The 25,517-nt window shown below is 35.8% G+C and overlaps 1 protein-coding gene across 1 annotated transcript in view; it reads right to left on the bottom strand.

Annotated features, from left to right (window-relative positions):
• fam83fb (family with sequence similarity 83 member Fb) overlaps positions 1 to 25,517 on the bottom strand; it is a 40,274-nt gene that overhangs the window by 3,342 nt on the left and 11,415 nt on the right. The window contains exons 2-3 of the mRNA XM_032564048.1: positions 2,010 to 2,177; positions 827 to 948 (exon numbers count right to left, since the gene is read on the bottom strand). Of these exons, the coding sequence (XP_032419939.1) occupies positions 827 to 948; positions 2,010 to 2,177 (290 nt within the window). The remainder of the gene's footprint in view (positions 1 to 826; positions 949 to 2,009; positions 2,178 to 25,517) is intronic.

Raw genomic sequence — 25,517 nt, forward strand, 5'->3', positions numbered from 1 at the left:
GTTGTAAAGAGGTATCATGGCATATTAAACCTTACAAAATAGTTTTTAAAATAATAATTAGGTGGTGCAATGTGAGCTAACGTTTTTAATTCTGTATTTGAAAAAAGCTGCTTTATGCTGGCACTTTTTACCCTTTGGGTCTCCTTCCGAAACAACAAAAGAAAGATTTTTCGACCTGCCTTGCCCTGTTTTGTTGACACAGTCAATTGCTCATTGACATTGCTGAAACGACATTAATAAATAACATAGAAGAAACGTCCACCACCTTGAAATCATTTGTTTGATTTGGACACATTAACAAGCGAGGTATGATTACAGCGGGTATACCAGCTTGGGTTAACTATTAACAATGCTAAAGCTGGAGTGAATCAAGACTGTATCTCATTACCTCAACTTCAAAATCTAAACCACTTGGACTGATCCAACTTGATTTCTGTTCTCACTGGAGGTTCTTTAAAGCACATTTTGAGATTTTTGAAACATAAATCATTGGTAAAAAAAAAGGGGACTTTATTAACGCTCCTTTTGCATTCAGATTAAGAATTACTCTACACCGATCAAGAATTTGTTAAAATACAATTTGTCATTTGTAAAATCTTCACACAAGTTTTATTGCCCTAACTTGTATTGGGAATACATTTCAGGATAAGTATTTAGACATTTGAAATGCATTAAACAAAATGATTGTGTTTCATCGTCAATTTTTGGTTTATAGAGGATGCAATGAATCAAAACTATAAAGAAATCTATAAATCATCTGACTGCCTTCCTTTAGCCTGCACATCTTACACTTTTTCGTTGTGTGGTATAAAACAAACACTCTTACCTGTAAGAGCCAAAAGCAACTTTGTCTCCATCCACCAGCATGTATTTAGTAAAAAGCGAACCAGGGAGTTTACCAAAGGACATATTGAAGCCAACTCCTTGAAGCGATCTCGCTCGGATGAACTGCAGGTTAAGAGATGGGTAGAACGGGAAATAACACAGACAACATGTGAGATGTTTTAAACCAGAGTTTAAAGCAAAACCAAACTGCAAATAGAACTGGAGATTTAGTAAGAACAATATAAAGCATCATTCATAATAAAATAACAAAACATTCATTTCAGTGATGTGTTGATTTCCTTTATGTTTTTTTTTTTAACAACCAGTCCTTCTTTTACTTGTTAAAGATGAACAAAAAGGATGAAATAGAAACAAGCTGACTTTCAACACTACAACCCCCTAGCTTGTATAACGCAAGTAAAATATTTTTAGGAATTTTTTTTCAAAGATTCAGCTCTTTTGGCTTGGTTCCGTTGAAATGTACGGGCCCAACATGACTTTCATGTAGTTTTCACATAGAATTTTATTTGAGCCCAATCTGGTAAATATGAATGCGTTGTGTGTTGGTGATCAAATTTTTATTCTGCTTTTGAGAGAAAAAAAAAAAACAACAACTCATTTTTCTATATTTTTGGTGACAAAAAAATAGTTGCTATTCTTCAAAAATGTAATAAAACGTTTGAATGAAACTACACTTTTAGTTTCAGTTTGCAGCAGTACGACAGACAGATTCAGTTTCTTTTTCTGATTTGTTTTTCTTCTTCTGTCCTCTCGATGCTCTCACAGTTAAATCCAGATGCCTGTCTCACTCATCCTATTGAGAATCTACCCTTTTCATGTTTTTCTTACATAATGTTATGACTAGTCTGCCTTTGCGTGCAATTAGCGGCCTCTTGTGGCCACCAAAAGTAGTGCTTATGAATTCTCAGCAGCAGCTACAGTGAAGCAGTTCTGACCATTTCAGTAAGTCACCTAATTTCCTCAGAAAGCTCACAGAGTATTGGTAGTGACATCAACAAACGCCTTGGTAAGTTTGATTTAACCTCGTCACTTTCTTTCATCTTTCAAAATTAAGTTGAATTTCTATAAAAATCAGTCAACGCTTCCATTTTTTTTCTTTTTGATGGCACTTTTTTTTTTTTTTTTTTACTTAAAATGATGCCTATGTAAAAGTGCTGACTAACCCGGAGGTGCTGCGAGCCAATCTGAAGCCTGCAACACATGTCCAGGAAGTGAGGAACAGCTTGGTCGTCCAACACAATGTAAACAGGCACAGACCGACGGCAAGCTGCATCCATCAGGTCCTGCAGGATGTGGATGTCTGTGAGCATGTCCATCACTATGGCGATGACCTGCAGAGAGAGAGAGAGAGAAAAAAGTCCAATAGTCTGTGGCTCTATGTTGTTGCAACTGGTACATTTTCTCTAGAAACCTACGGTGAAATTGGTGGGTGTTGCATCTGATCAAGTCTGTTAAAAAAGCAACTACACAGTAAACAAAGATTTCAGGGGTTTCTATCTGTGCTCTAATTAAAATATAAACCCTAATAAGCTATCAGACACACTGCCAAAAGATTTCAAAAATAAAAATCAGAAGTTTTAGACTTAACTTTTGCTCATTTCTTTGGCCCACATCCAGAATCCCACCTTCTGATTATAGAGGGAAAAACTGAAGGTCTGGACGGTGAGCAACAGGAGGCTGCCAGAGAAACCATGCAGTGACGCTAATGTTTCTCAGCCAAAATCCCTGAAACACACTGATGCTTTGCCTGCTTTGATAAAGTGCTAAAGACCCTTTGAGTTATTTTTTTCCCCAAACAGCTCAAGAGTAGAAATTGTGACGCGAGTAAAAATTAGATGTGTAAATATGTATAATGTGGAACATATTTGGATGAGACAATTGAGGATGAGATTTAATAAGCTTCGTCTTCTTCCTTCTCGGTTTTGAATCTGACATTGAAGACTTGTTTTTGTTTTTATGTATAACTATTATCATGATATATGATTTTTTTGTTTTCTTATTGGGGCCTGCCATGCAAAGCAATGGCAGGAACCTATTGCTATTCTCCCAAGAAAAGTTTCTTTATTATTGGGGCCTGCCATGCAAAGCAATGGCAGGAACCTATTACTATTGTCGGAGAAAGTGTTTCTTTCTTCTTCTTTATTTTTCTTCCGTAACCGTTAATGCGGCTCGTACCGCTGGGTGCACACCTACAAATGAGGTATCAAAACGTGCAGAAAATTCACGCCATTCCAGCTATTACTTTTGGTGGGATTTGGGCTTAACGTGGCGACATAATTCGCAAAAAACTACGAAAAAAACCCCATTATAAGTCAATGGGAAAAATCCTAGAAATACCCTATTTTTGAGGATTTTCTGTGTCGTCACAAATTCACCTAGAAATGCCATTCAAATTTCATTTTGTAGATACGTCTGTGATCTCTTCGAAAGTGAAGACGGCTCGTCGATACCAGTTACGGTTTGTCCACAATTTGTCTCTAAGCGACCCAAAGTTTCTCATTTTTCCTAAAGTTAGAGTGTGTCTCTGGCTGCTTAGAGTGAGAGATGAAGACAACTTTTTCAGCCCAAATCATTTTTGAAATCGCCATCACGCCCACAAATATCGCACGATTAGTATCAAAATCGGTCCTGACATTGATACGCCTGTCTGCTCCGGTAAAATGTTTTCGAAATTTATCTAGACCGTACGGTTTTCTGTCACGGTGCTTCAGAGCAAAGTCATGCGACAGGATTTTCTGAGGCTCTCAGGCTCTTTCACTAACACTTCACACCTTGGTGTGAAACTTATTTAACATAGCAACGGATCTCAAGAGGCTATTGGCTGCTGATTTGGACTACAAATACGCATCGCTGTAGTTCTATCTATCCTCAGTTGAAACAGATCAGGACTGAACTGGCCTTTAGAACTAATTGCTGCTATGGGCTGTATATAACTGATTTAACTCAGTAACTGTTACACATGGGATTAGTTTTGAACTTTAAAATGAAGCTTAACAAAAATTTCACAATAAAAGCCTTGAATATTTTTACATCATGTAATTGCTCTTTTTGGCTTTATTTGACTTTTTCATCCAAAGCACTGTTACACATGGTATTAGTTTGGCCCTTTGAAATGAAGCTTAACAAAAATTTCAAAATAAAAGCCTTGAATATTTTTACATCAGAAAATTGCTCTTTTGAGCTTTATATAACTGATTTAACCCAGCAATTGTTACACATGGGATTAGTGTGGCAATTTAAAATTAAGCTTGATGAAAATTTCAAAATAAAAGCCTTGAATATTTTTACATCAACTACTTGCGTTTTCAGCATTATATAACTGATTTAACCCAATGACTATTACACATGGGATTAAAATAGACTGTTTTGCATGAGCAGCAGATAGATCCTCTATTGCACATGTGTCAAACTCAAGGCCCGCGGGCCACATGTGGCCCGCTACGTCATTTTATGTGGCCCTCTCCCCCCTACCACCGTTTTACAGCCCCATTGATTGACTTAAAATAGGTTTTGAGCACGAATTGACTACAAACTACATATCCCATAATGCCTTCCGATTCTTACCAACCAACATTACGGCTTCTCGCCACTAGAGTGCAGCAGAGTCACCTCAAGCTGATTATTAATTTTCCCAGCGAATAAAACTGAAACATCGACAAGCTAACAAGCTAAAGAGCGAAGTTCCGTGATGTTTCAATCGAGGACTTTTACCGTCTACTGCCCCCTGATTTGATGCCACAGCTTCGACTCCATGCAGCTCCTGTGTTTTGTCCACGTTTGGAAGCACCTATCTGTGCGAACAGATGTTTTCAATAATGACTTTAAACAAGACCAAGACCAGATCGCGCATTACTGACGAAAACCTACACGCCGTTTTGCGGATTGCCACAGAATAGAACTAAAACCAGACATGGACGAACTGACCAGGGGAAAACGGTGCCCGACATCCGGCCAGAAAACATTGGTAAGCACGAACAAACTACATTTAAATAGAATGAATGTAAAACCAAAACTCAGTATACTGGAATATGCATATAGTTTATTGATTTTGCTTGTGTTTTGTTTATTTACAGAACACAACACAATGAGGATGTGTGTGAGTTGGTGACAGGGTGAAGAGGGATCAGCGTTGTGTTCAAGGACAGGCAACGTCACCTCATTGTTTTGTTCTTATGTGAAATGCATGTTCGTTGTGTAATAAATAACGAAAAAGTTTTGTGAATGAAGTTGAGAGTTAATATCAAAACTTGTTTTTTATTATTTGTCTGCTTATCTTCAAAGCAGACAAAGAATAATTTTCCCAGCGAATAAAACTGAAACATCGACAAGCTAACAAGCTAAAGAGCGAAGTTTAGCTGAGCAGTTTAAAAATACTGAGCATATTTTTAAACTGCTCAGTTTAAAAATACTGTAATTTTTAAACTGAGCAGTAATTTTACATCCATGCAAACTCAAATGTAATATTTAAAACTTGAATACATAAAATCAGTTATTTAACAATATGAGGTGTTGTTTAAAAATAAAAAAGATAGCAATTTCTTTTTATTGCAGAGACATTAGATTCTTAAATTTATGGTATTCTTTAAATGTTGTAATTTTGGTTCATTGTAAACTTTACCTGTAAAAAGTTTGTAGAAATCTTTAACATAAGGTCAATATATATTTTTAAACTGTAATATGTTGTGTGTGTGCGTTATTGAAAATTTATATTTGTGACAATCATTAGGTAAATGCTAATGAACTGCCTTCCTGCAGTTTATGAGCATTGAACTGTTACTAAACAGTTCAATGCAAGGTTCATTAGCGTTAGCATTTTAGCTTCAATAAGCTATTAGCTATTTATTGTACTTTTTAGCAATGTTTAGTATACTGAATGGAGTAAATCAATTACAGAAAATATCCTAGTGATTTCCCACATACTGATGAAAGCAATGACGCTAACATTAGCGTTTCTGCTGATTTTAGCTGATATACTTACTTTATAATACTGAATGGTGCACGTCCGCCTCACTTAACGTTCTTGCGATTCTCCGCATGCCACTGATTACGTTGCGGCGTTCTTTAGCATCGATGCCGATTTGTAGCGTGACAACGCCGGGCCCAGAGCCACGGGCGCGCCTTGGCAGGCCCCGGCTAAATTTCTTCCGAAATTTTCTAGTTGGGGCCTGCCATGCAAAGCAATGGCAGGAACCTATTACTATTGTCGGAGAGAAGCGTCTCTTTAAGTATTATTCTTTATTTTTCTTCCGTAACCGTTAATGCGGCTCATACCGCTGGGTGCACACCTACAAATGAGGTATCAAAACGTGCAGAAAATTCACGCCATTGGAGCTATTATTTTTGGTGGGATTTGGGCTTAACGTGGCGACATAATTCGCAAAAAACTGCGAAAAAAACCCCATTATAACTCAATGGGAAAAATCCTAGAAATACCCTATTTTTGAGGATTTGCTGTGTCGTCACAAATTCACCTAGAAATGCCATTCAAATTTCATTTTGTAGATACGTCTGTGATCTCTTCGAAAGTGAAGACGGCTCGTCGATACCAGTTACGGTTTGTCCACAATTTGCCTCTAAGCGACCCAAACTTTCTCATTTTTGCTCAAATTAGAGTGACAACCGATGTAGGTTCAGACCTGGGCACAACATTTCTTTCTCTCATCGCTGTAAATGTTCTGAGTGAGGTACAGATATGAATCTCGGGACTATCGCAGAAGACACATTGAACTGTCATACGCTGCAAACGCTTTTCGAATATGTATTACGGTTCCCGAACAAGAAGGATTTGTTTACAATGCTTTTTTGTCAGTAAAATGTGTTTGCTCAAACACACAATTGTGTGTTTGACAGCTCAGCGCTCAGAGCTCACACCTGCTGAGACCATTATTTGCCATAGCAACGGAACTCAAGAGGCTATTGGCTGCTGATTTGGACTACAGATACGCATCGCTGTAGTTCTATCTATCCTCAGTTGAAACAGATCAGGACTGAGAACTGGCCTTTAGAACTACCTGCTGCTATGGGCTGTATATAACTGATTTAACTCAGTAACTGTTACACATGGGATTAGTTTGGAACTTTAAAATTGAGCATACTGAAAATTTCAAAATAAAAGCCTTGAATATTTTACATGACGTAATTGCTCTTTTTGGCCGTATATGACTTTTTCATCCAAAGCAATGTTACACATGGGATTAGTTTGGAACTTTAAAATGGAGCATAATAATAATTTCAAAATAAAAGCCTTGAATATTTTACATGACGTAATTGCTCTTATTGGCCGTATATGACTTTTTCATCCAAAGCAATGTTACACATGGGATTAGTTCGGAACTTTAAAATGGAGCATAATAATAATTTCAAAATAAAAGCCTTGAATATTTTTACATAATGTAATTGCTTTTTTTGGCCGTATATGACGTTTTCATCCAAAGCACTGTTACACATGGGATTAGTTTTGAACTTTAAAATGAAGCTTAACAAAAATTTCAAAATAAAAGCCTTGAATATTTTTACATCATGTAATTGCTCTTTTGAGCTTTATTTGACTTTTTCATCCAAAGCAATGTTACACATGGGATTAGTTCGGAACTTTAAAATGGAGCATAATAATAATTTCAAAATAAAAGCCTTGAATATTTTTACATCAGGTAATTGCGCTTTTTGGCTTTATGTGACTTTTTTATCCAAAGCACTGTTACACAATGGAATAGTTTGGCCCTCTGAAATGAAGCATACTGAAAATTTCAAAATAAAAGCCTTGAATATTTTTACGTCATGTAATTGCTCTTTTTGGCCGTATATGACTTTTTCATCCAAAGCACTGTTACACATGGGATTTGTTCGGAACTTTAAAATGGAGCATAATAATAATTTCAAAATAAAAGCCTTGAATATTTTTACATCATGTAATTGCTCTTTTTGGCCGTATATGACTTTTTCATCCAAAGCACTGTTACACATGGGATTAGTTCGGAACTTTAAAATGGAGCATAATAATAATTTCAAAATAAAAGCCTTGAATATTTTACATGACGTAATTGCTCTTTTTGGCCGTATATGACTTTTTCATCCAAAGCAATGTTACACATGGGATTAGTTTGGAACTTTAAAATGGAGCATAATAATAATTTCAAAATAAAAGCCTTGAATATTTTACATGACGTAATTGCTCTTATTGGCCGTATATGACTTTTTCATCCAAAGCAATGTTACACATGGGATTAGTTCGGAACTTTAAAATGGAGCATAATAATAATTTCAAAATAAAAGCCTTGAATATTTTTACATAATGTAATTGCTTTTTTTGGCCGTATATGACGTTTTCATCCAAAGCACTGTTACACATGGGATTAGTTTTGAACTTTAAAATGAAGCTTAACAAAAATTTCAAAATAAAAGCCTTGAATATTTTTACATCATGTAATTGCTCTTTTGAGCTTTATTTGACTTTTTCATCCAAAGCAATGTTACACATGGGATTAGTTCGGAACTTTAAAATGGAGCATAATAATAATTTCAAAATAAAAGCCTTGAATATTTTTACATCAGGTAATTGCGCTTTTTGGCTTTATGTGACTTTTTTATCCAAAGCACTGTTACACAATGGAATAGTTTGGCCCTCTGAAATGAAGCATACTGAAAATTTCAAAATAAAAGCCTTGAATATTTTTACGTCATGTAATTGCTCTTTTTGGCCGTATATGACTTTTTCATCCAAAGCACTGTTACACATGGGATTTGTTCGGAACTTTAAAATGGAGCATAATAATAATTTCAAAATAAAAGCCTTGAATATTTTTACATCATGTAATTGCTCTTTTTGGCCGTATATGACTTTTTCATCCAAAGCACTGTTACACATGGGATTAGTTCGGAACTTTAAAATGGAGCATAATAATAATTTCAAAATAAAAGCCTTGAATATTTTTACATCATGTAATTGCTCTTTTTGGCCGTATATGACTTTTTCATCCAAAGCACTGTTACACATGGGATTAGTTCGGAACTTTAAAATGGAGCATAATAATAATATCAAAATAAAAGCCTTGAATATTTTTACATCATGTAATTGCTCTTTTTGGCCGTATATGACTTTTTCATCCAAAGCACTGTTACGCATGGGATTAGTTCGGAACTTTAAAATGGAGCATAATAATAATTTCAAAATAAAAGCCTTGAATATTTGTACATCATGTAATTGCTCTTTTTGGCCGTATATGACTTTTTCATCCAAAGCACTGTTACGCATGGGATTAGTTCGGAACTTTAAAATGGAGCATAATAATAATTTCAAAATAAAAGCCTTGAATATTTGTACATCATGTAATTGCTCTTTTTGGCCGTATATGACTTTTTCATCCAAAGCACTGTTACGCATGGGATTAGTTCGGAACTTTAAAATGAAGCATAATAATAATTTCAAAATAAAAGCCTTGAATATTTTTACATCAGGTAATTGCTGTTTTTGGCTTTGTATGACTTTTTCATCCAAAGCACTGTTACGCATGGGATTAGTTCGGAACTTTAAAATGGAGCATAATAATAATTTCAAAATAAAAGCCTTGAATATTTTTACATCATGTAATTGCTCTTTTTGGCCGTATATGACTTTTTCATCCAAAGCACTGTTACACATGGGATTAGTTCGGAACTTTAAAATGGAGCATAATAATAATTTCAAAATAAAAGCCTTGAATATTTTTACATCATGTAATTGCTCTTTTTGGCCGTATATGACTTTTTCATCCAAAGCACTGTTACGCATGGGATTAGTTCGGAACTTTAAAATGGAGCATAATAATAATTTCAAAATAAAAGCCTTGAATATTTGTACATCATGTAATTGCTCTTTTTGGCCGTATATGACTTTTTCATCCAAAGCACTGTTACACATGGGATTAGTTCGGAACTTTAAAATGGAGCATAATAATAATTTCAAAATAAAAGCCTTGAATATTTTTACATCAGGTAATTGCTGTTTTTGGCTTTGTATGACTTTTTCATCCAAAGCACTGTTACACAATGGAATAGTTTGGCCCTCTGAAATGAAGCATACTGAAAATTTCAAAATAAAAGCCTTGAATATTTTTAAATCAGATAATTGCTCTGTTGAGCATTATATAACTGATTTAACCCAATGACTATTACGCATGGGATTAGTTTGGCCCTTTGAAAAGAAGTTTAACAAAACTTCCAAAATAAAAGCCTTGACAAAAATTTTAAATCGTACCGAATGGTGCACGTCCGCCTCGCTTAACGTTCTTGCGGTTCTCCGGGTGCCATTGATCACGTCGCGGCGTCCTTTAGCGTCGACGCCGATTTGTGGCGTGACGACGCCGGGCCCAACCCCCACGGGCGCGCCTTGGCAGGCCCCGGCTAAATTTCTTCCGAAATTTTCTAGTTGGGGCCTGCCATGCAAAGCAATGGCAGGAACCTATTGCTATTCTCCCAAGAAAAGTTTCTTTATTATTGGGGCCTGCCATGCAAAGCAATGGCAGGAACCTATTACTATTGTCGGAGAGAAGCGTCTCTTTAATATTATTATTATTATTATAGAACTTTATTTTTCTTCCGTAACCGTTAATGCGGCTCATACCGCTGGGTGCACACCTACAAATGAGGTATCAAAACGTGCAGAAAATTCACGCCATTGGAGCTATTACTTGTGGTGGGATTTGGGGTTAACGTGGCGACATAATTCGCAAAAAACTACGAAAAAAACCCCATTATAACTCAATGGGAAAAATCCTAGAAATACCCTATTTTTGAGGATTTGCTGTGTCGTCACAAATTCACCTAGAAATGCCATTCAAATTTCATTTTGTAGATACGTCTGTGATCTCTTCAAAAGTGAAGACGGCTCGTCGATACCAGTTACGGTTTGTCCACAATTTGCCTCTAAGCGACCCAAAGTTTCTCATTTTTCTTCAAATTAGAGTGACAGCCGATGTAGGTTCAGATCTGGGCACAACATTTCTTTCTCTCATCGCTGTAAATGCTCTGAGTGAGGTACAGATATGAATCTCGGGACTATCGCAGAAGACACATTGAACTGTCATACGCTTAAAACGCTTTTCGAATATGTATTACGGTTCCCGAACAAGAAGGATTTGTTTCCAATGCTTTTTTTCAGTAAAACGTGTTTGCTCAAACACACTTGTGTGTTTGAGAGCTCAGAGCTCAGAGCTCACACCTGCTGAGACCATTATTTACCATAGCAACGGAACTCAAGAGGCTATTGGCTGCTGATTTGGACTACAGATACGCATCATTGTAGTTCTATATATAGTGGAATACTCAGTTGAAACAGATCAGGACTGAACTGGCCTTTAGAACTGCTATGGCCTGTATATAACTGATTTAACTCAGTAACTGTTACACATGGGATTAGTTTGGCACTTTAAAATTAAGCATACTGAAAATTTCAAAATAAAAGCCTTGAATATTTTACATGACGTAATTGCTTTTTTTGGCGGTATGTGACTTTTTCATCCAAAGCACTGTTACACATGGGATTAGTTTGGAACTTTACAATTAAGCATATTGAAAATTTCAAAATAAAAGCCCTCAATATTTTTACATGACGTAATTGCTCTTTTTGGCTTTATTTGACGTTTTCATCCAAAGCACTGTTACACATGGGATTACTTTGGAACTTTAAAATGGAGAATAATAATTTCAAAATAAAAGCCTTGAATATTTTTACATGACGTAATTGCTCTTTTTGGCTTTATTTGACTTTTTCATCCAAAGCACTCTTACACGTGGTATTAGTTCAGAACTTTAAAATGAAGCAAACTGAAAATTTCAAAATAAAAGCCTTGAATATTTTTACATCATGTTATTGCTCTTTTTGGCTTTATTTGACTTTTTCATCCAAAGCACTCTTACACGTGGTATTAGTTCAGAACTTTAAAATGAAGCAAACTGAAAATTTCAAAATAAAAGCCTTGAATATTTTTACATCAGGTAATTGCTGTTTTTGGCTTTATGTGACTTTTTCATCCAAAGCACTGTTACACATGGCATTAGTTTGGAACTTTAAAATTAAGCATACTGAAAATTTCAAAATAAAAGCCTTGAATATTTTACATGACGTAATTGCTCTTTTTTGGCTTTATTTGACTTTTTCATCCAAAGCACTGTTACACATGGGATTAGTTTTGAACTTTAAAATTAAGCATATTGAACATTTCACAATAAAAGCCCTGAATATTTTTACATGACGTAATTGCTCTTTTTGGCTTTATTTGACTTTTTCATCCAAAGCACTGTTACACGTGGTATTAGTTCAGAACTTTAAAATTAAGCATACTGACAATTTCAAAATAAAAGCCTTGAATATTTTTACATCATGTAATTGCTGTTTTTGGCTTTATATGACTTTTTCATCCAAAGCACTGTTACACATGGGATTAGTTCGGAACTTTAAAATTAAGCATACTGAAAATTTCAAAATAAAAGCCTTGAATATTTTTACATCAGGTAATTGCTCTTTTTGGCTTTATGTGACTTTTTCATCCAAAGCACTGTTACACGTGGTATTAGTTTGGCCCTCTGAAATGAAGCATATTGAAAATTTCAAAATAAAAGCCTTGAATATTTTTACATCATGTAATTGCTTTTTTTGGCCGTATATGACTTTTTCATCCAAAGCACTGTTACACATGGGATTAGTTTGGAACTTTAAAATGGAGCATAATAATAATTTCAAAATAAAAGCCTTGAATATTTTTACATCATGCAATTGCTGTTTTTGGCTTTGTGTGACTTTTTCATCCAAAGCACTGTTACACATGGGATTAGTTTTGACCTTTAAAATTAAGCATATTGAACATTTCACAATAAAAGCCCTGAATATTTTTACATGACGTAATTGCTCTTTTTGGCTTTATTTGACTTTTTCATCCAAAGCACTGTTACACATGGCATTAGTTTGGAACTTTAAAATTAAGCATACTGAAAATTTCAAAATAAAAGCCTTGAATATTTTACATGACGTAATTGCTCTTTTTTGGCTTTATTTGACTTTTTCATCCAAAGCACTGTTACACATGGGATTAGTTTTGAACTTTAAAATTAAGCATATTGAACATTTCACAATAAAAGCCCTGAATATTTTTACATGACGTAATTGCTCTTTTTGGCTTTATTTGACTTTTTCATCCAAAGCACTGTTACACATGGCATTAGTTTGGAACTTTAAAATTAAGCATACTGAAAATTTCAAAATAAAAGCCTTGAATATTTTACATGACGTAATTGCTCTTTTTTGGCTTTATTTGACTTTTTCATCCAAAGCACTGTTACACATGGCATTAGTTTGGAACTTTAAAATTAAGCATACTGAAAATTTCAAAATAAAAGCCTTGAATATTTTACATGACGTAATTGCTCTTTTTGGCTTTATTTGACTTTTTTATCCAAAGCACTGTTACACAATGGAATAGTTTGGCCCTCTGAAATGAAGCATACTGAAAATTTCAAAATAAAAGCCTTGAATATTTTTACATCATGTAATTGCTCTTTTTGGCCGTATATGACTTTTTCATCCAAAGCACTGTTACACATGGGATTAGTTCGGAACTTTGAAATGGAGCATAATAATAATTTCAAAATAAAAGCCTTGAATATTTTTACATCAGGTAATTGCTCTTTTTGGCTTTATTTGACTTTTTCATCCAAAGCACTGTTACACGTGGTATTAGTTTGGCCCTTTTGAAATGAAGCATACTGAAAATTCCAAAATAAAAGCCTTGAATATTTTTACATCAGCTACTTGTGTTTTGAGCATTATATAACTATTTTAACCCAAGGACTATTACGCATGGGATTAGTTTGGCCCTTTGAAATGAAGCATACTGAAACTTCCAAAATAAAAGCCTTGACAACATTTTAAATCGTACCGAATGGTGCACGTCCGCCTCGCTTAACGTTCTTGCGGTTCTCCGCGTGCCACTGGTTACGTCGCGGCGTTCTTTGGCGTCGACGTCGATTTGTGGCGTGACGACGCCGGGCCCGAACCCCACGGGCGCGCCTTGGCAGGCCCCGGCTAAATTTCTTCCGAAATTTTCTAGTTGGGGCCTGCCATGCAAAGCAATGGCAGGAACCTATTACTATTGTCGGAGAGAAGCGTCTCTTTAATATTATTATTGGGGCCTGCCATGCAAAGCAATGGCAGGAACCTATTGTTATTGTCGGAGAAAGTGTTTCTTTATTCTTCTTTATTTTTCTTCCGTAACCGTTAATGCGGCTCATACCGCTTGGTGCACACCTACAAATGAGGTATCAAAACCTGCAGAAAATTCACGCCATTCCAGCTATTACTTCTGGTGGGATTTGGGCTTAACGTGGCGACATAATTCGCAAAAAACTACGAAAAAAACCCCATTATAACTCAATGGGAAAAATCCTAGAAATACCCTATTTTTGAGGATTTGCTGTGTCGTCACAAATTCACCTAGAAATGCCATTCAAATTTCATTTTGTAGATACGTCTGTGATCTCTTCGAAAGTGAAGACGGCTCGTCGATACCAGTTACGGTTTGTCCACAATTTGCCTCTAAGCGACCCAAAGTTTCTCATTTTTCCTAAAGTTAGAGTGCGTCTCTGGCTGCTTAGAGTGAGAGATGAAGACAACTTTTTCAGCCCAAATCATTTTTGAAATCGCCATCACGGCCACAAATATCGCACGATTAGTATCAAAATCGGTCCTGACATTGATACGCCTGTCTGCTCCGGTAAAATGTTTTCGAAATTTATCTAGACCGTACGGTTTTCTGTCACGGTGCTTCAGAGCAAAGTCATGCGACAGGATTTTCTGAGGCTGTCTGAGGCTCTCTCCCATGTATTTGAATAGAATTTCAGATCTGGGCACAACATTTCTTTCTCTCATCACTGTAAATGCTCTGAGTGAGGTACAGATATGAATCTCGGGACTATCGCAGAAGACACATAGGCCTCTCATACGCTCGAAACGCTTTTCGAATATGTATTACGGTTCCCGAACAAGAAGGATTTGTTTCCAATGCTTTTTTTCAGTAAACCGTGTTGGCTCAAACACACAATTGTGTGTTTGAGCATGTATGACTCACAGCTCACACCTGCTGAGACCATTATTTGCCATAGCAACGGAACTCAAGAGGCTGTTGGCTGCTGATTTGGACTACAAATTCGCATCGCTGTAGTTCTATCTATCCTCAGTTGAAACAGATCAGGACTGAGAACTGGCCTTTAGAACTACCCGCTGCTATGGGCTGTATATAACTGATTTAACTCAGTAACTGTTACACATGGGATTAGTTTTGAACTTTAAAATTAGGCATACTGAAAATTTCAAAATAAAAGCCTTGAATATTTTTACATCAGGTAATTGCTCTTTTTGGCTTTATTTGACTTTTTCATCCAAACCACTCTTACACGTGGTATTAGTTCAGAACTTTAAAATGAAGCATACTGAAAATTTCAAAATAAAAGCCTTGAATATTTTTACATGACGTAATTGCTCTTTTTGGCTTTATTTGACTTTTTCATCCAAAGCACTCTTACACGTGGTATTAGTTCAGAACTTTAAAATGAAGCATACTGAAAATTTCAAAATAAAAGCCTTGAATATTTTTACATCATGTAATTGCTCTTTTTGGCTTTATTTGACTTTTTCATCCAAAGCACTGTTACACATGGTATTAGTTTGGCCCTTTGAAATGAAGCGTACTGAAAATTTCAAAATAAAAGCCTTGAATATTTTTACATCATGTAATTGCTCTTTTTGGCTTTATTTGACTTTTTCATCCAAAGCACTGTTACACATGGTATTAGTTTGGCCCTTTGAAATGAAGCATACTGAAAATTTCAAAATAAAAGCCTTGAATATTTTTACATGACGTAATTGCTCTTTTTGGCTTTATTTGACTTTTTCATCCAAAGCACTCTTACACGTGGTATTAGTTCGGAACTTTAAAATGAAGCATACTGAAAATTTCAAAATAAAAGCCTTGAATATTTTTACATCAGCTACTTGTGTTTTGAGCATTATATAACTATTTTAACCCAAGGACTATTACGCATGGGATTAGTTTGGCCCTTTGAAATGAAGTTTAACAAAACTTCCAAAATAAAAGCCTTGAGAAAATTTTAAATCGTACCGAATGGTGCACGTCCACCTCACTTAACGTTCTTGCGGTTCTCCGCATGCCACTGATTACGTCGCGGCGTTCTTTAGCGTCGATGCAAATTTGTGGCGTGACGACGCCGGGCCCAAACCCCACGGGCGCGCCTTGGCAGGCCCCGGCTAAATTTCTTCAGAAATTTTGTTTTTCTAGTTGGGGCCTGCCATGCAAAGCAATGGCAGGAACCTATTACTATTGTCGGAGAAAAGCGTCTCTTTAATATTCTTTATTTTTCTTCCGTAACCGTTAATGCGGCTCATACCGCTGGGTGCACACCTACAAATGAGGTATCAAAACGTGCAGAAAATTCACGCCATTGGAGCTATTACTTGTGGTGGGATTTGGGGTAAACGTGGCGACATAATTCGCAAAAAACTACGAAAAAAACCCCATTATAACTCAATGGGAAAAATCCTAGAAATACCCTATTTTTGAGGATTTGCTGTGTCGTCACAAATTCACCTAGAAATGCCATTCAAATTTCATTTTGTAGATACGTCTGTGATCTCTTCGAAAGTGAAGACGGCTCGTCGATACCAGTTATGGTTTGTCCACAATTTGCCTCTAAGCGACCCAAAGTTTCTCATTTTTGCTCAAATTAGAGTGACAGCCGACCTCGGATCAGATCTGGGCACAACATTTCTTTCTCTCATCACTGTAAATGCTCTGAGTGAGGTACAGATATGAATCTCGGGACTATCGCAGAAGACACATTGAACTGTCATACGCTCGAAACGCTTTTCGAATATGTATTACGGTTCCCGAACAAGAAGGATTTGTTTCCAATGCTTTTTTGTCAGTAAAACGTGTTTGCTCAAACACACAATTGTGTGTTTGAGCATGTATGACTCACAGCTCACACCTGCTGAGACCATTATTTGCCATAGCAACGGATCTCAAGAGGCTATTGGCTGCTGATGTGGACTACAAATACGCATCATTGTAGTTCTATCTATCCTCAGTTGAAACAGATCAGGACTGAGAACTGGCCTTTAGAACTACCTGCTGCTATTGGCTGTATATAACTGATTTAACTCAGTAACTGTTACACATGGGATTAGTTTGGAACTTTAAAATTAAGCATATTGAAAATTTCAAAATAAAAGCCCTGAATATTTTTACATGACGTAATTGCTCTTTTTGGCTTTATTTGACTTTTCCATTCAAAGCACTGTTACACATGGGATTACTTTGGAACTTTAAAATGGAGCATAATAATAATTTCAAAATAAAAGCCTTGAATATTTTTACATCATGTAATTGCTCTTTTTGGCCGTATATGACTTTTTCATCCAAAGCAATGTTACACATGGGATTAGTTCGGAACCTTAAAATGGAGCATAATAATAATTTCAAAATAAAAGCCTTCAATGTTGTTACATCAGGTAATTGCTGTTTTTGGCTTTATGTGACTTTTTCATCCAAAGCACTGTTACACATGGTATTAGTTCGGAACTTTAAAATGGAGCATAATAATAATTTCAAAATAAAAGCCTTGAATATTTTTACATCATGCAATTGCTGTTTTTGGCTTTGTATGACTTTTTCATCCAAAGCAATGTTACACATGGGATTAGTTCGGGACTTTAAAATGGAGCATAATAATAATTTCAAAATAAAAGCCTTGTTTAGTTCGGAACTTTAAAATGGAGCATAATAATAATTTCAAAATAAAAGCCTTGAATATTTTTACATCATGCAATTGCTGTTTTTGGCTTTGTATGACTTTTTCATCCAAAGCAATGTTACACATGGGATTAGTTCGGAACTTTAAAATGGAGCATAATAATAATTTCAAAATACAAGCCTTGAATGTTGTTACATCAGGTAATTGCTGTTTTTGGCTTTATGTGACTTTTTCATCCAAAGCACTGTTACACATGGTATTAGTTCGGAACTTTAAAATGGAGCATAATAATAATTTCAAAATAAAAGCCTTGAATATTTTTACATCATGCAATTGCTGTTTTTGGCTTTGTATGACTTTTTCATCCAAAGCACTGTTACACATGGGATTAGTTCGGAACTTTAAAATTAAGCATAATAATAATTTCAAAATAAAAGCCTTGAATATTTTTACATCAGGTAATTGCTCTTTTTGGCTTTGTATGACTTTTTCATCCAAAGCACTGTTACACATGGGATTCGTTCGGAACTTTAAAATGGAGCACAATAATAATTTCAAAATAAAAGCCTTGAATATTTTTACATCATGCAATTGCTGTTTTTGGCTTTGTGTGACTTTTTCATCCAAAGCACTGTTACACATGGGATTAGTTCGGAACTTTAAAATGGAGCATAATAATAATTTCAAAATAAAAGCCTTGAATATTTTTACATCATGTAATTGCTCTTTTTGGCCGTATATGACTTTTTCATCCAAAGCAATGTTACACATGGGATTAGTTCGGAACTTTAAAATGGAGCATAATAATAATTTCAAAATAAAAGCCTTCAATGTTGTTACATCAGGTAATTGCTGTTTTTGGCTTTATGTGACTTTTTCATCCAAAGCACTGTTACACATGGTATTAGTTCGGAACTTTAAAATGGAGCATAATAATAATTTCAAAATAAAAGCCTTGAATATTTTTACATCATGCAATTGCTGTTTTTGGCTTTGTATGACTTTTTCATCCAAAGCAATGTTACACATGGGATTAGTTCGGAACTTTAAAATGGAGCATAATAATAATTTCAAAATAAAAGCCTTGAATGTTGTTACATCAGGTAATTGCTGTTTTTGGCTTTATGTGACTTTTTTATCCAAAGCACTGTTACACAATGGAATAGTTTGGCCCTCTGAAATGAAGCATACTGAAAATTTCAAAATAAAAGCCTTGAATATTTTTACATCATGTAATTGCTCTTTTTGGCCGTATATGACTTTTTCATCCAAAGCACTGTTACACATGGGATTAGTTCGGAACTTTGAAATGGAGCATAATAATAATTTCAAAATAAAAGCCTTGAATATTTTTACATCAGGTAATTGCTCTTTTTGGCTTTATTTGACTTTTTCATCCAAAGCACTGTTACACGTGGTATTAGTTTGGCCCTTTTGAAATGAAGCATACTGAAAATTCCAAAATAAAAGCCTTGAATATTTTTACATCAGCTACTTGTGTTTTGAGCATTATATAACTATTTTAACCCAAGGACTATTACGCATGGGATTAGTTTGGCCCTTTGAAATGAAGCATACTGAAACTTCCAAAATAAAAGCCTTGACAACATTTTAAATCGTACCGAATGGTGCACGTCCGCCTCGCTTAACGTTCTTGCGGTTCTCCGCGTGCCACTGGTTACGTTGCGGCGTTCTTTGGCGTCGACGTCGATTTGTGGCGTGACGACGCCGGGCCCGAACCCCACGGGCGCGCCTTGGCAGGCCCCGTCTAAATTTCTTCCGAAATTTTCTAGTTATTATTATAGAACTTTATTTTTCTTCCGTAACCGTTAATGCGGCTCATACCGCTGGGTGCACACCTACAAATGAGGTATCAAAACGTGCAGAAAATTCACGCCATTGGAGCTATTACTTGTGGTGGGATTTGGGGTTAACGTGGCGACATAATTCGCAAAAAACTACGAAAAAAACCCCATTATAACTCAATGGGAAAAATCCTAGAAATACCCTATTTTTGAGGATTTGCTGTGTCGTCACAAATTCACCTAGAAATGCCATTCAAATTTCATTTTGTAGATACGTCTGTGATCTCTTCAAAAGTGAAGACGGCTCGTCGATACCAGTTACGGTTTGTCCACAATTTGCCTCTAAGCGACCCAAAGTTTCTCATTTTTCTTCAAATTAGAGTGACAGCCGATGTAGGTTCAGATCTGGGCACAACATTTCTTTCTCTCATCGCTGTAAATGCTCTGAGTGAGGTACAGATATGAATCTCGGGACTATCGCAGAAGACACATTGAACTGTCATACGCTTAAAACGCTTTTCGAATATGTATTACGGTTCCCGAACAAGAAGGATTTGTTTCCAATGCTTTTTTTCAGTAAAACGTGTTTGCTCAAACACACTTGTGTGTTTGAGAGCTCAGAGCTCAGAGCTCACACCTGCTGAGACCATTATTTACCATAGCAACGGAACTCAAGAGGCTATTGGCTGCTGATTTGGACTACAGATACGCATCATTGTAGTTCTATATATAGTGGAATACTCAGTTGAAACAGATCAGGACTGAACTGGCCTTTAGAACTGCTATGGCCTGTATATAACTGATTTAACTCAGTAACTGTTACACATGGGATTAGTTTGGCACTTTAAAATTAAGCATACTGAAAATTTCAAAATAAAAGCCTTGAATATTTTACATGACGTAATTGCTTTTTTTGGCGGTATGTGACTTTTTCATCCAAAGCACTGTTACACATGGGATTAGTTTGGAACTTTACAATTAAGCATATTGAAAATTTCAAAATAAAAGCCCTCAATATTTTTACATGACGTAATTGCTCTTTTTGGCTTTATTTGACGTTTTCATCCAAAGCACTGTTACACATGGGATTACTTTGGAACTTTAAAATGGAGAATAATAATTTCAAAATAAAAGCCTTGAATATTTTTACATGACGTAATTGCTCTTTTTGGCTTTATTTGACTTTTTCATCCAAAGCACTCTTACACGTGGTATTAGTTCAGAACTTTAAAATGAAGCAAACTGAAAATTTCAAAATAAAAGCCTTGAATATTTTTACATCATGTTATTGCTCTTTTTGGCTTTATTTGACTTTTTCATCCAAAGCACTCTTACACGTGGTATTAGTTCAGAACTTTAAAATGAAGCAAACTGAAAATTTCAAAATAAAAGCCTTGAATATTTTTACATCAGGTAATTGCTGTTTTTGGCTTTATGTGACTTTTTCATCCAAAGCACTGTTACACATGGCATTAGTTTGGAACTTTAAAATTAAGCATACTGAAAATTTCAAAATAAAAGCCTTGAATATTTTACATGACGTAATTGCTCTTTTTTGGCTTTATTTGACTTTTTCATCCAAAGCACTGTTACACATGGGATTAGTTTTGAACTTTAAAATTAAGCATATTGAACATTTCACAATAAAAGCCCTGAATATTTTTACATGACGTAATTGCTCTTTTTGGCTTTATTTGACTTTTTCATCCAAAGCACTGTTACACGTGGTATTAGTTCAGAACTTTAAAATTAAGCATACTGACAATTTCAAAATAAAAGCCTTGAATATTTTTACATCATGTAATTGCTGTTTTTGGCTTTATATGACTTTTTCATCCAAAGCACTGTTACACATGGGATTAGTTCGGAACTTTAAAATTAAGCATACTGAAAATTTCAAAATAAAAGCCTTGAATATTTTTACATCAGGTAATTGCTCTTTTTGGCTTTATGTGACTTTTTCATCCAAAGCACTGTTACACGTGGTATTAGTTTGGCCCTCTGAAATGAAGCATATTGAAAATTTCAAAATAAAAGCCTTGAATATTTTTACATCATGTAATTGCTTTTTTTGGCCGTATATGACTTTTTCATCCAAAGCACTGTTACACATGGGATTAGTTTGGAACTTTAAAATGGAGCATAATAATAATTTCAAAATAAAAGCCTTGAATATTTTTACATCATGCAATTGCTGTTTTTGGCTTTGTGTGACTTTTTCATCCAAAGCACTGTTACACATGGGATTAGTTTTGACCTTTAAAATTAAGCATATTGAACATTTCACAATAAAAGCCCTGAATATTTTTACATGACGTAATTGCTCTTTTTGGCTTTATTTGACTTTTTCATCCAAAGCACTGTTACACATGGCATTAGTTTGGAACTTTAAAATTAAGCATACTGAAAATTTCAAAATAAAAGCCTTGAATATTTTACATGACGTAATTGCTCTTTTTTGGCTTTATTTGACTTTTTCATCCAAAGCACTGTTACACATGGGATTAGTTTTGAACTTTAAAATTAAGCATATTGAACATTTCACAATAAAAGCCCTGAATATTTTTACATGACGTAATTGCTCTTTTTGGCTTTATTTGACTTTTTCATCCAAAGCACTGTTACACATGGCATTAGTTTGGAACTTTAAAATTAAGCATACTGAAAATTTCAAAATAAAAGCCTTGAATATTTTACATGACGTAATTGCTCTTTTTTGGCTTTATTTGACTTTTTCATCCAAAGCACTGTTACACATGGCATTAGTTTGGAACTTTAAAATTAAGCATACTGAAAATTTCAAAATAAAAGCCTTGAATATTTTACATGACGTAATTGCTCTTTTTGGCTTTATTTGACTTTTTTATCCAAAGCACTGTTACACAATGGAATAGTTTGGCCCTCTGAAATGAAGCATACTGAAAATTTCAAAATAAAAGCCTTGAATATTTTTACATCATGTAATTGCTCTTTTTGGCCGTATATGACTTTTTCATCCAAAGCACTGTTACACATGGGATTAGTTCGGAACTTTGAAATGGAGCATAATAATAATTTCAAAATAAAAGCCTTGAATATTTTTACATCAGGTAATTGCTCTTTTTGGCTTTATTTGACTTTTTCATCCAAAGCACTGTTACACGTGGTATTAGTTTGGCCCTTTTGAAATGAAGCATACTGAAAATTCCAAAATAAAAGCCTTGAATATTTTTACATCAGCTACTTGTGTTTTGAGCATTATATAACTATTTTAACCCAAGGACTATTACGCATGGGATTAGTTTGGCCCTTTGAAATGAAGCATACTGAAACTTCCAAAATAAAAGCCTTGACAACATTTTAAATCGTACCGAATGGTGCACGTCCGCCTCGCTTAACGTTCTTGCGGTTCTCCGCGTGCCACTGGTTACGTCGCGGCGTTCTTTGGCGTCGACGTCGATTTGTGGCGTGACGACGCCGGGCCCGAACCCCACGGGCGCGCCTTGGCAGGCCCCGGCTAAATTTCTTCCGAAATTTTCTAGTTATTATTATAATTCTTTATTTTTCTTCCGTAACCGTTAATGCGGCTCATACCGCTGCGTGCACACCTACAAAAGAGGTATCAAAACCTGCAGAAAATTCACGCCATTCCAGCTATTACTTTTGGTGGGATTCGGGATGAACATGGCGACATAATTCGCAAAAAACTACGAAAAAAACCCCATTATAAGTCAATGGGAAAAATCCTGGAAATACCCTATTTTTGAGGATTTTCTGTGTCGTCACGAATTCACCTAGAAATGCCATTCAAATTTCATTTTGTAGATACGTCTGTGATCTCTTCGAAAGTGAAGACGGCTCGTCGATACCAGTTACGGTTTGTCCACAATTTGTCTCTAAGCGACCCAAAGTTTCTCATTTTTCCTAAAGTTAGAGTGCTTCTCTCGCTGATTAGAGTGAGAGATCAAGACAACTTTTTCCACCCAAATCATTTTTGAAATCGCCATCACGGCCACAAATATCGCACGATTAGTATCAAAATCGGTCCTGACATTGATACGCCTGTCTGCTCCGGTAAAATGTTTTCGAAATTTATCTAGACCGTACGGTTTTCTGTCACGGTGCTTCAGAGCAAAGTCATGCGACAGGATTTTCTGAGGCTCTCAGGCTCTTTCACTAACACTTCACACCTTGGTGTGAAACTTATTTAACATAGCAACGGATCTCAAGAGGCTATTGGCTGCTGATTTGGACTACAAATACGCATCATTGTAGTTCTATCTATCCTCAGTTGAAACAGATCAGGACTTAACTGGCCTTTATAACTACTTGCTGCTATGGGCTGTATATAACTGATTTAACTCAGTAACTGTTACACATGGAATTAGTTTTGAACTTTAAAATGAAGCTTAACAAAAATTTCACAATAAAAGCCTTGAATATTTTTACATCATGTAATTGCTCTTTTTGGCTTTGTATGACTTTTTCATCCAAAGCACTGTTACACATGGGATTCGTTCGGAACTTTAAAATGGAGCATAATAATAATTTCAAAATAAAAGCCTTGAAAATTTTTACATCAGGTAATTGCTCTTTTTGGCCGTATATGACTTTTTCATCCAAAGCACTGTTACACATGGGATTAGTTCGGAACTTTCAAATGGAGCATAATAATAATTTCAAAATAAAAGCCTTGAATATTTTTACATCAGGTAATTGCGCTTTTTGGCTTTATATGACTTTTTTATCCAAAGCACTGTTACACAATGGAATAGTTTGGCCCTCTGAAATGAAGCATACTGCAAATTTCAAAATAAAACCCTTGAATATTTTTAAATCAGCTAATTGCTCTGTTGAGCATTATATAACTGATTTAACCCAATGACTATTACGCATGGGATTAGTTTGGCCCTTTGAAATGAAGTTTAACAAAACTTCCAAAATAAAAGCCTTGACAAAAATTTTAAATCATACTGAATGGTGCACGTCCGCCTTACTTAATGTTCTTGCGATTCTCCGCGTCCCACTGATTACGTTGCGGCGTTCTTTAGCGTCGATGCCAATTTGTAGCGTGACGACGCCGGGCCCATACCCCACGGGCGCGCCTTGGCAGGCCCCGGCTAAATTTCTTCAGAAATTTTGTTTTTCTAGTTATTATTATTGGGGCCTGCCATGCAAAGCAATGGCAGGAACCTATTACTCTACACCCAACAAGGTGTCTCTTTATTCTTTATTTTTCTTCCGTAACCGTTAATGCGGCTCATACCGCTGGGTGCACACCTACAAATGAGGTATCAAAACGTGCAGAAAATTCACGCCATTGGAGCTATTATTTTTGGTGGGATTTGGGCTTAACGTGGCGACATAATTCGCAAAAAACTGCGAAAAAAACCCCATTATAACTCAATGGGAAAAATCCTAGAAATACCCTATTTTTGAGGATTTGCTGTGTCGTCACAAATTCACCTAGAAATGCCATTCAAATTTCATTTTGTAGATACGTCTGTGATCTCTTCGAAAGTGAAGACGGCTCGTCGATACCAGTTACGGTTTGTCCACAATTTGCCTCTAAGCGACCCAAACTTTCTCATTTTTGCTCAAATTAGAGTGACAACCGATGTAGGTTCAGACCTGGGCACAACATTTCTTTCTCTCATCGCTGTAAATGTTCTGAGTGAGGTACAGATATGAATCTCGGGACTATCGCAGAAGACACATTGAACTGTCATACGCTGCAAACGCTTTTCGAATATGTATTACGGTTCCCGAACAAGAAGGATTTGTTTACAATGCTTTTTTGTCAGTAAAATGTGTTTGCTCAAACACACAATTGTGTGTTTGACAGCTCAGCGCTCAGAGCTCACACCTGCTGAGACCATTATTTGCCATAGCAACGGAACTCAAGAGGCTATTGGCTGCTGATTTGGACTACAGATACGCATCATTGTAGTTCTATCTATCCTCAGTTGAAACAGATCAGGACTGAGAACTGGCCTTTAGAACTACCTGCTGCTATGGGCTGTATATAACTGATTTAACTCAGTAACTGTTACACATGGGATTAGTTTGGAACTTTAAAATTGAGCATAC

This window comes from Xiphophorus hellerii, chromosome 5, assembly GCF_003331165.1.
Source record: "Xiphophorus hellerii strain 12219 chromosome 5, Xiphophorus_hellerii-4.1, whole genome shotgun sequence".
NCBI classification, from domain to species: Eukaryota; Metazoa; Chordata; class Actinopteri; order Cyprinodontiformes; family Poeciliidae; genus Xiphophorus; species Xiphophorus hellerii.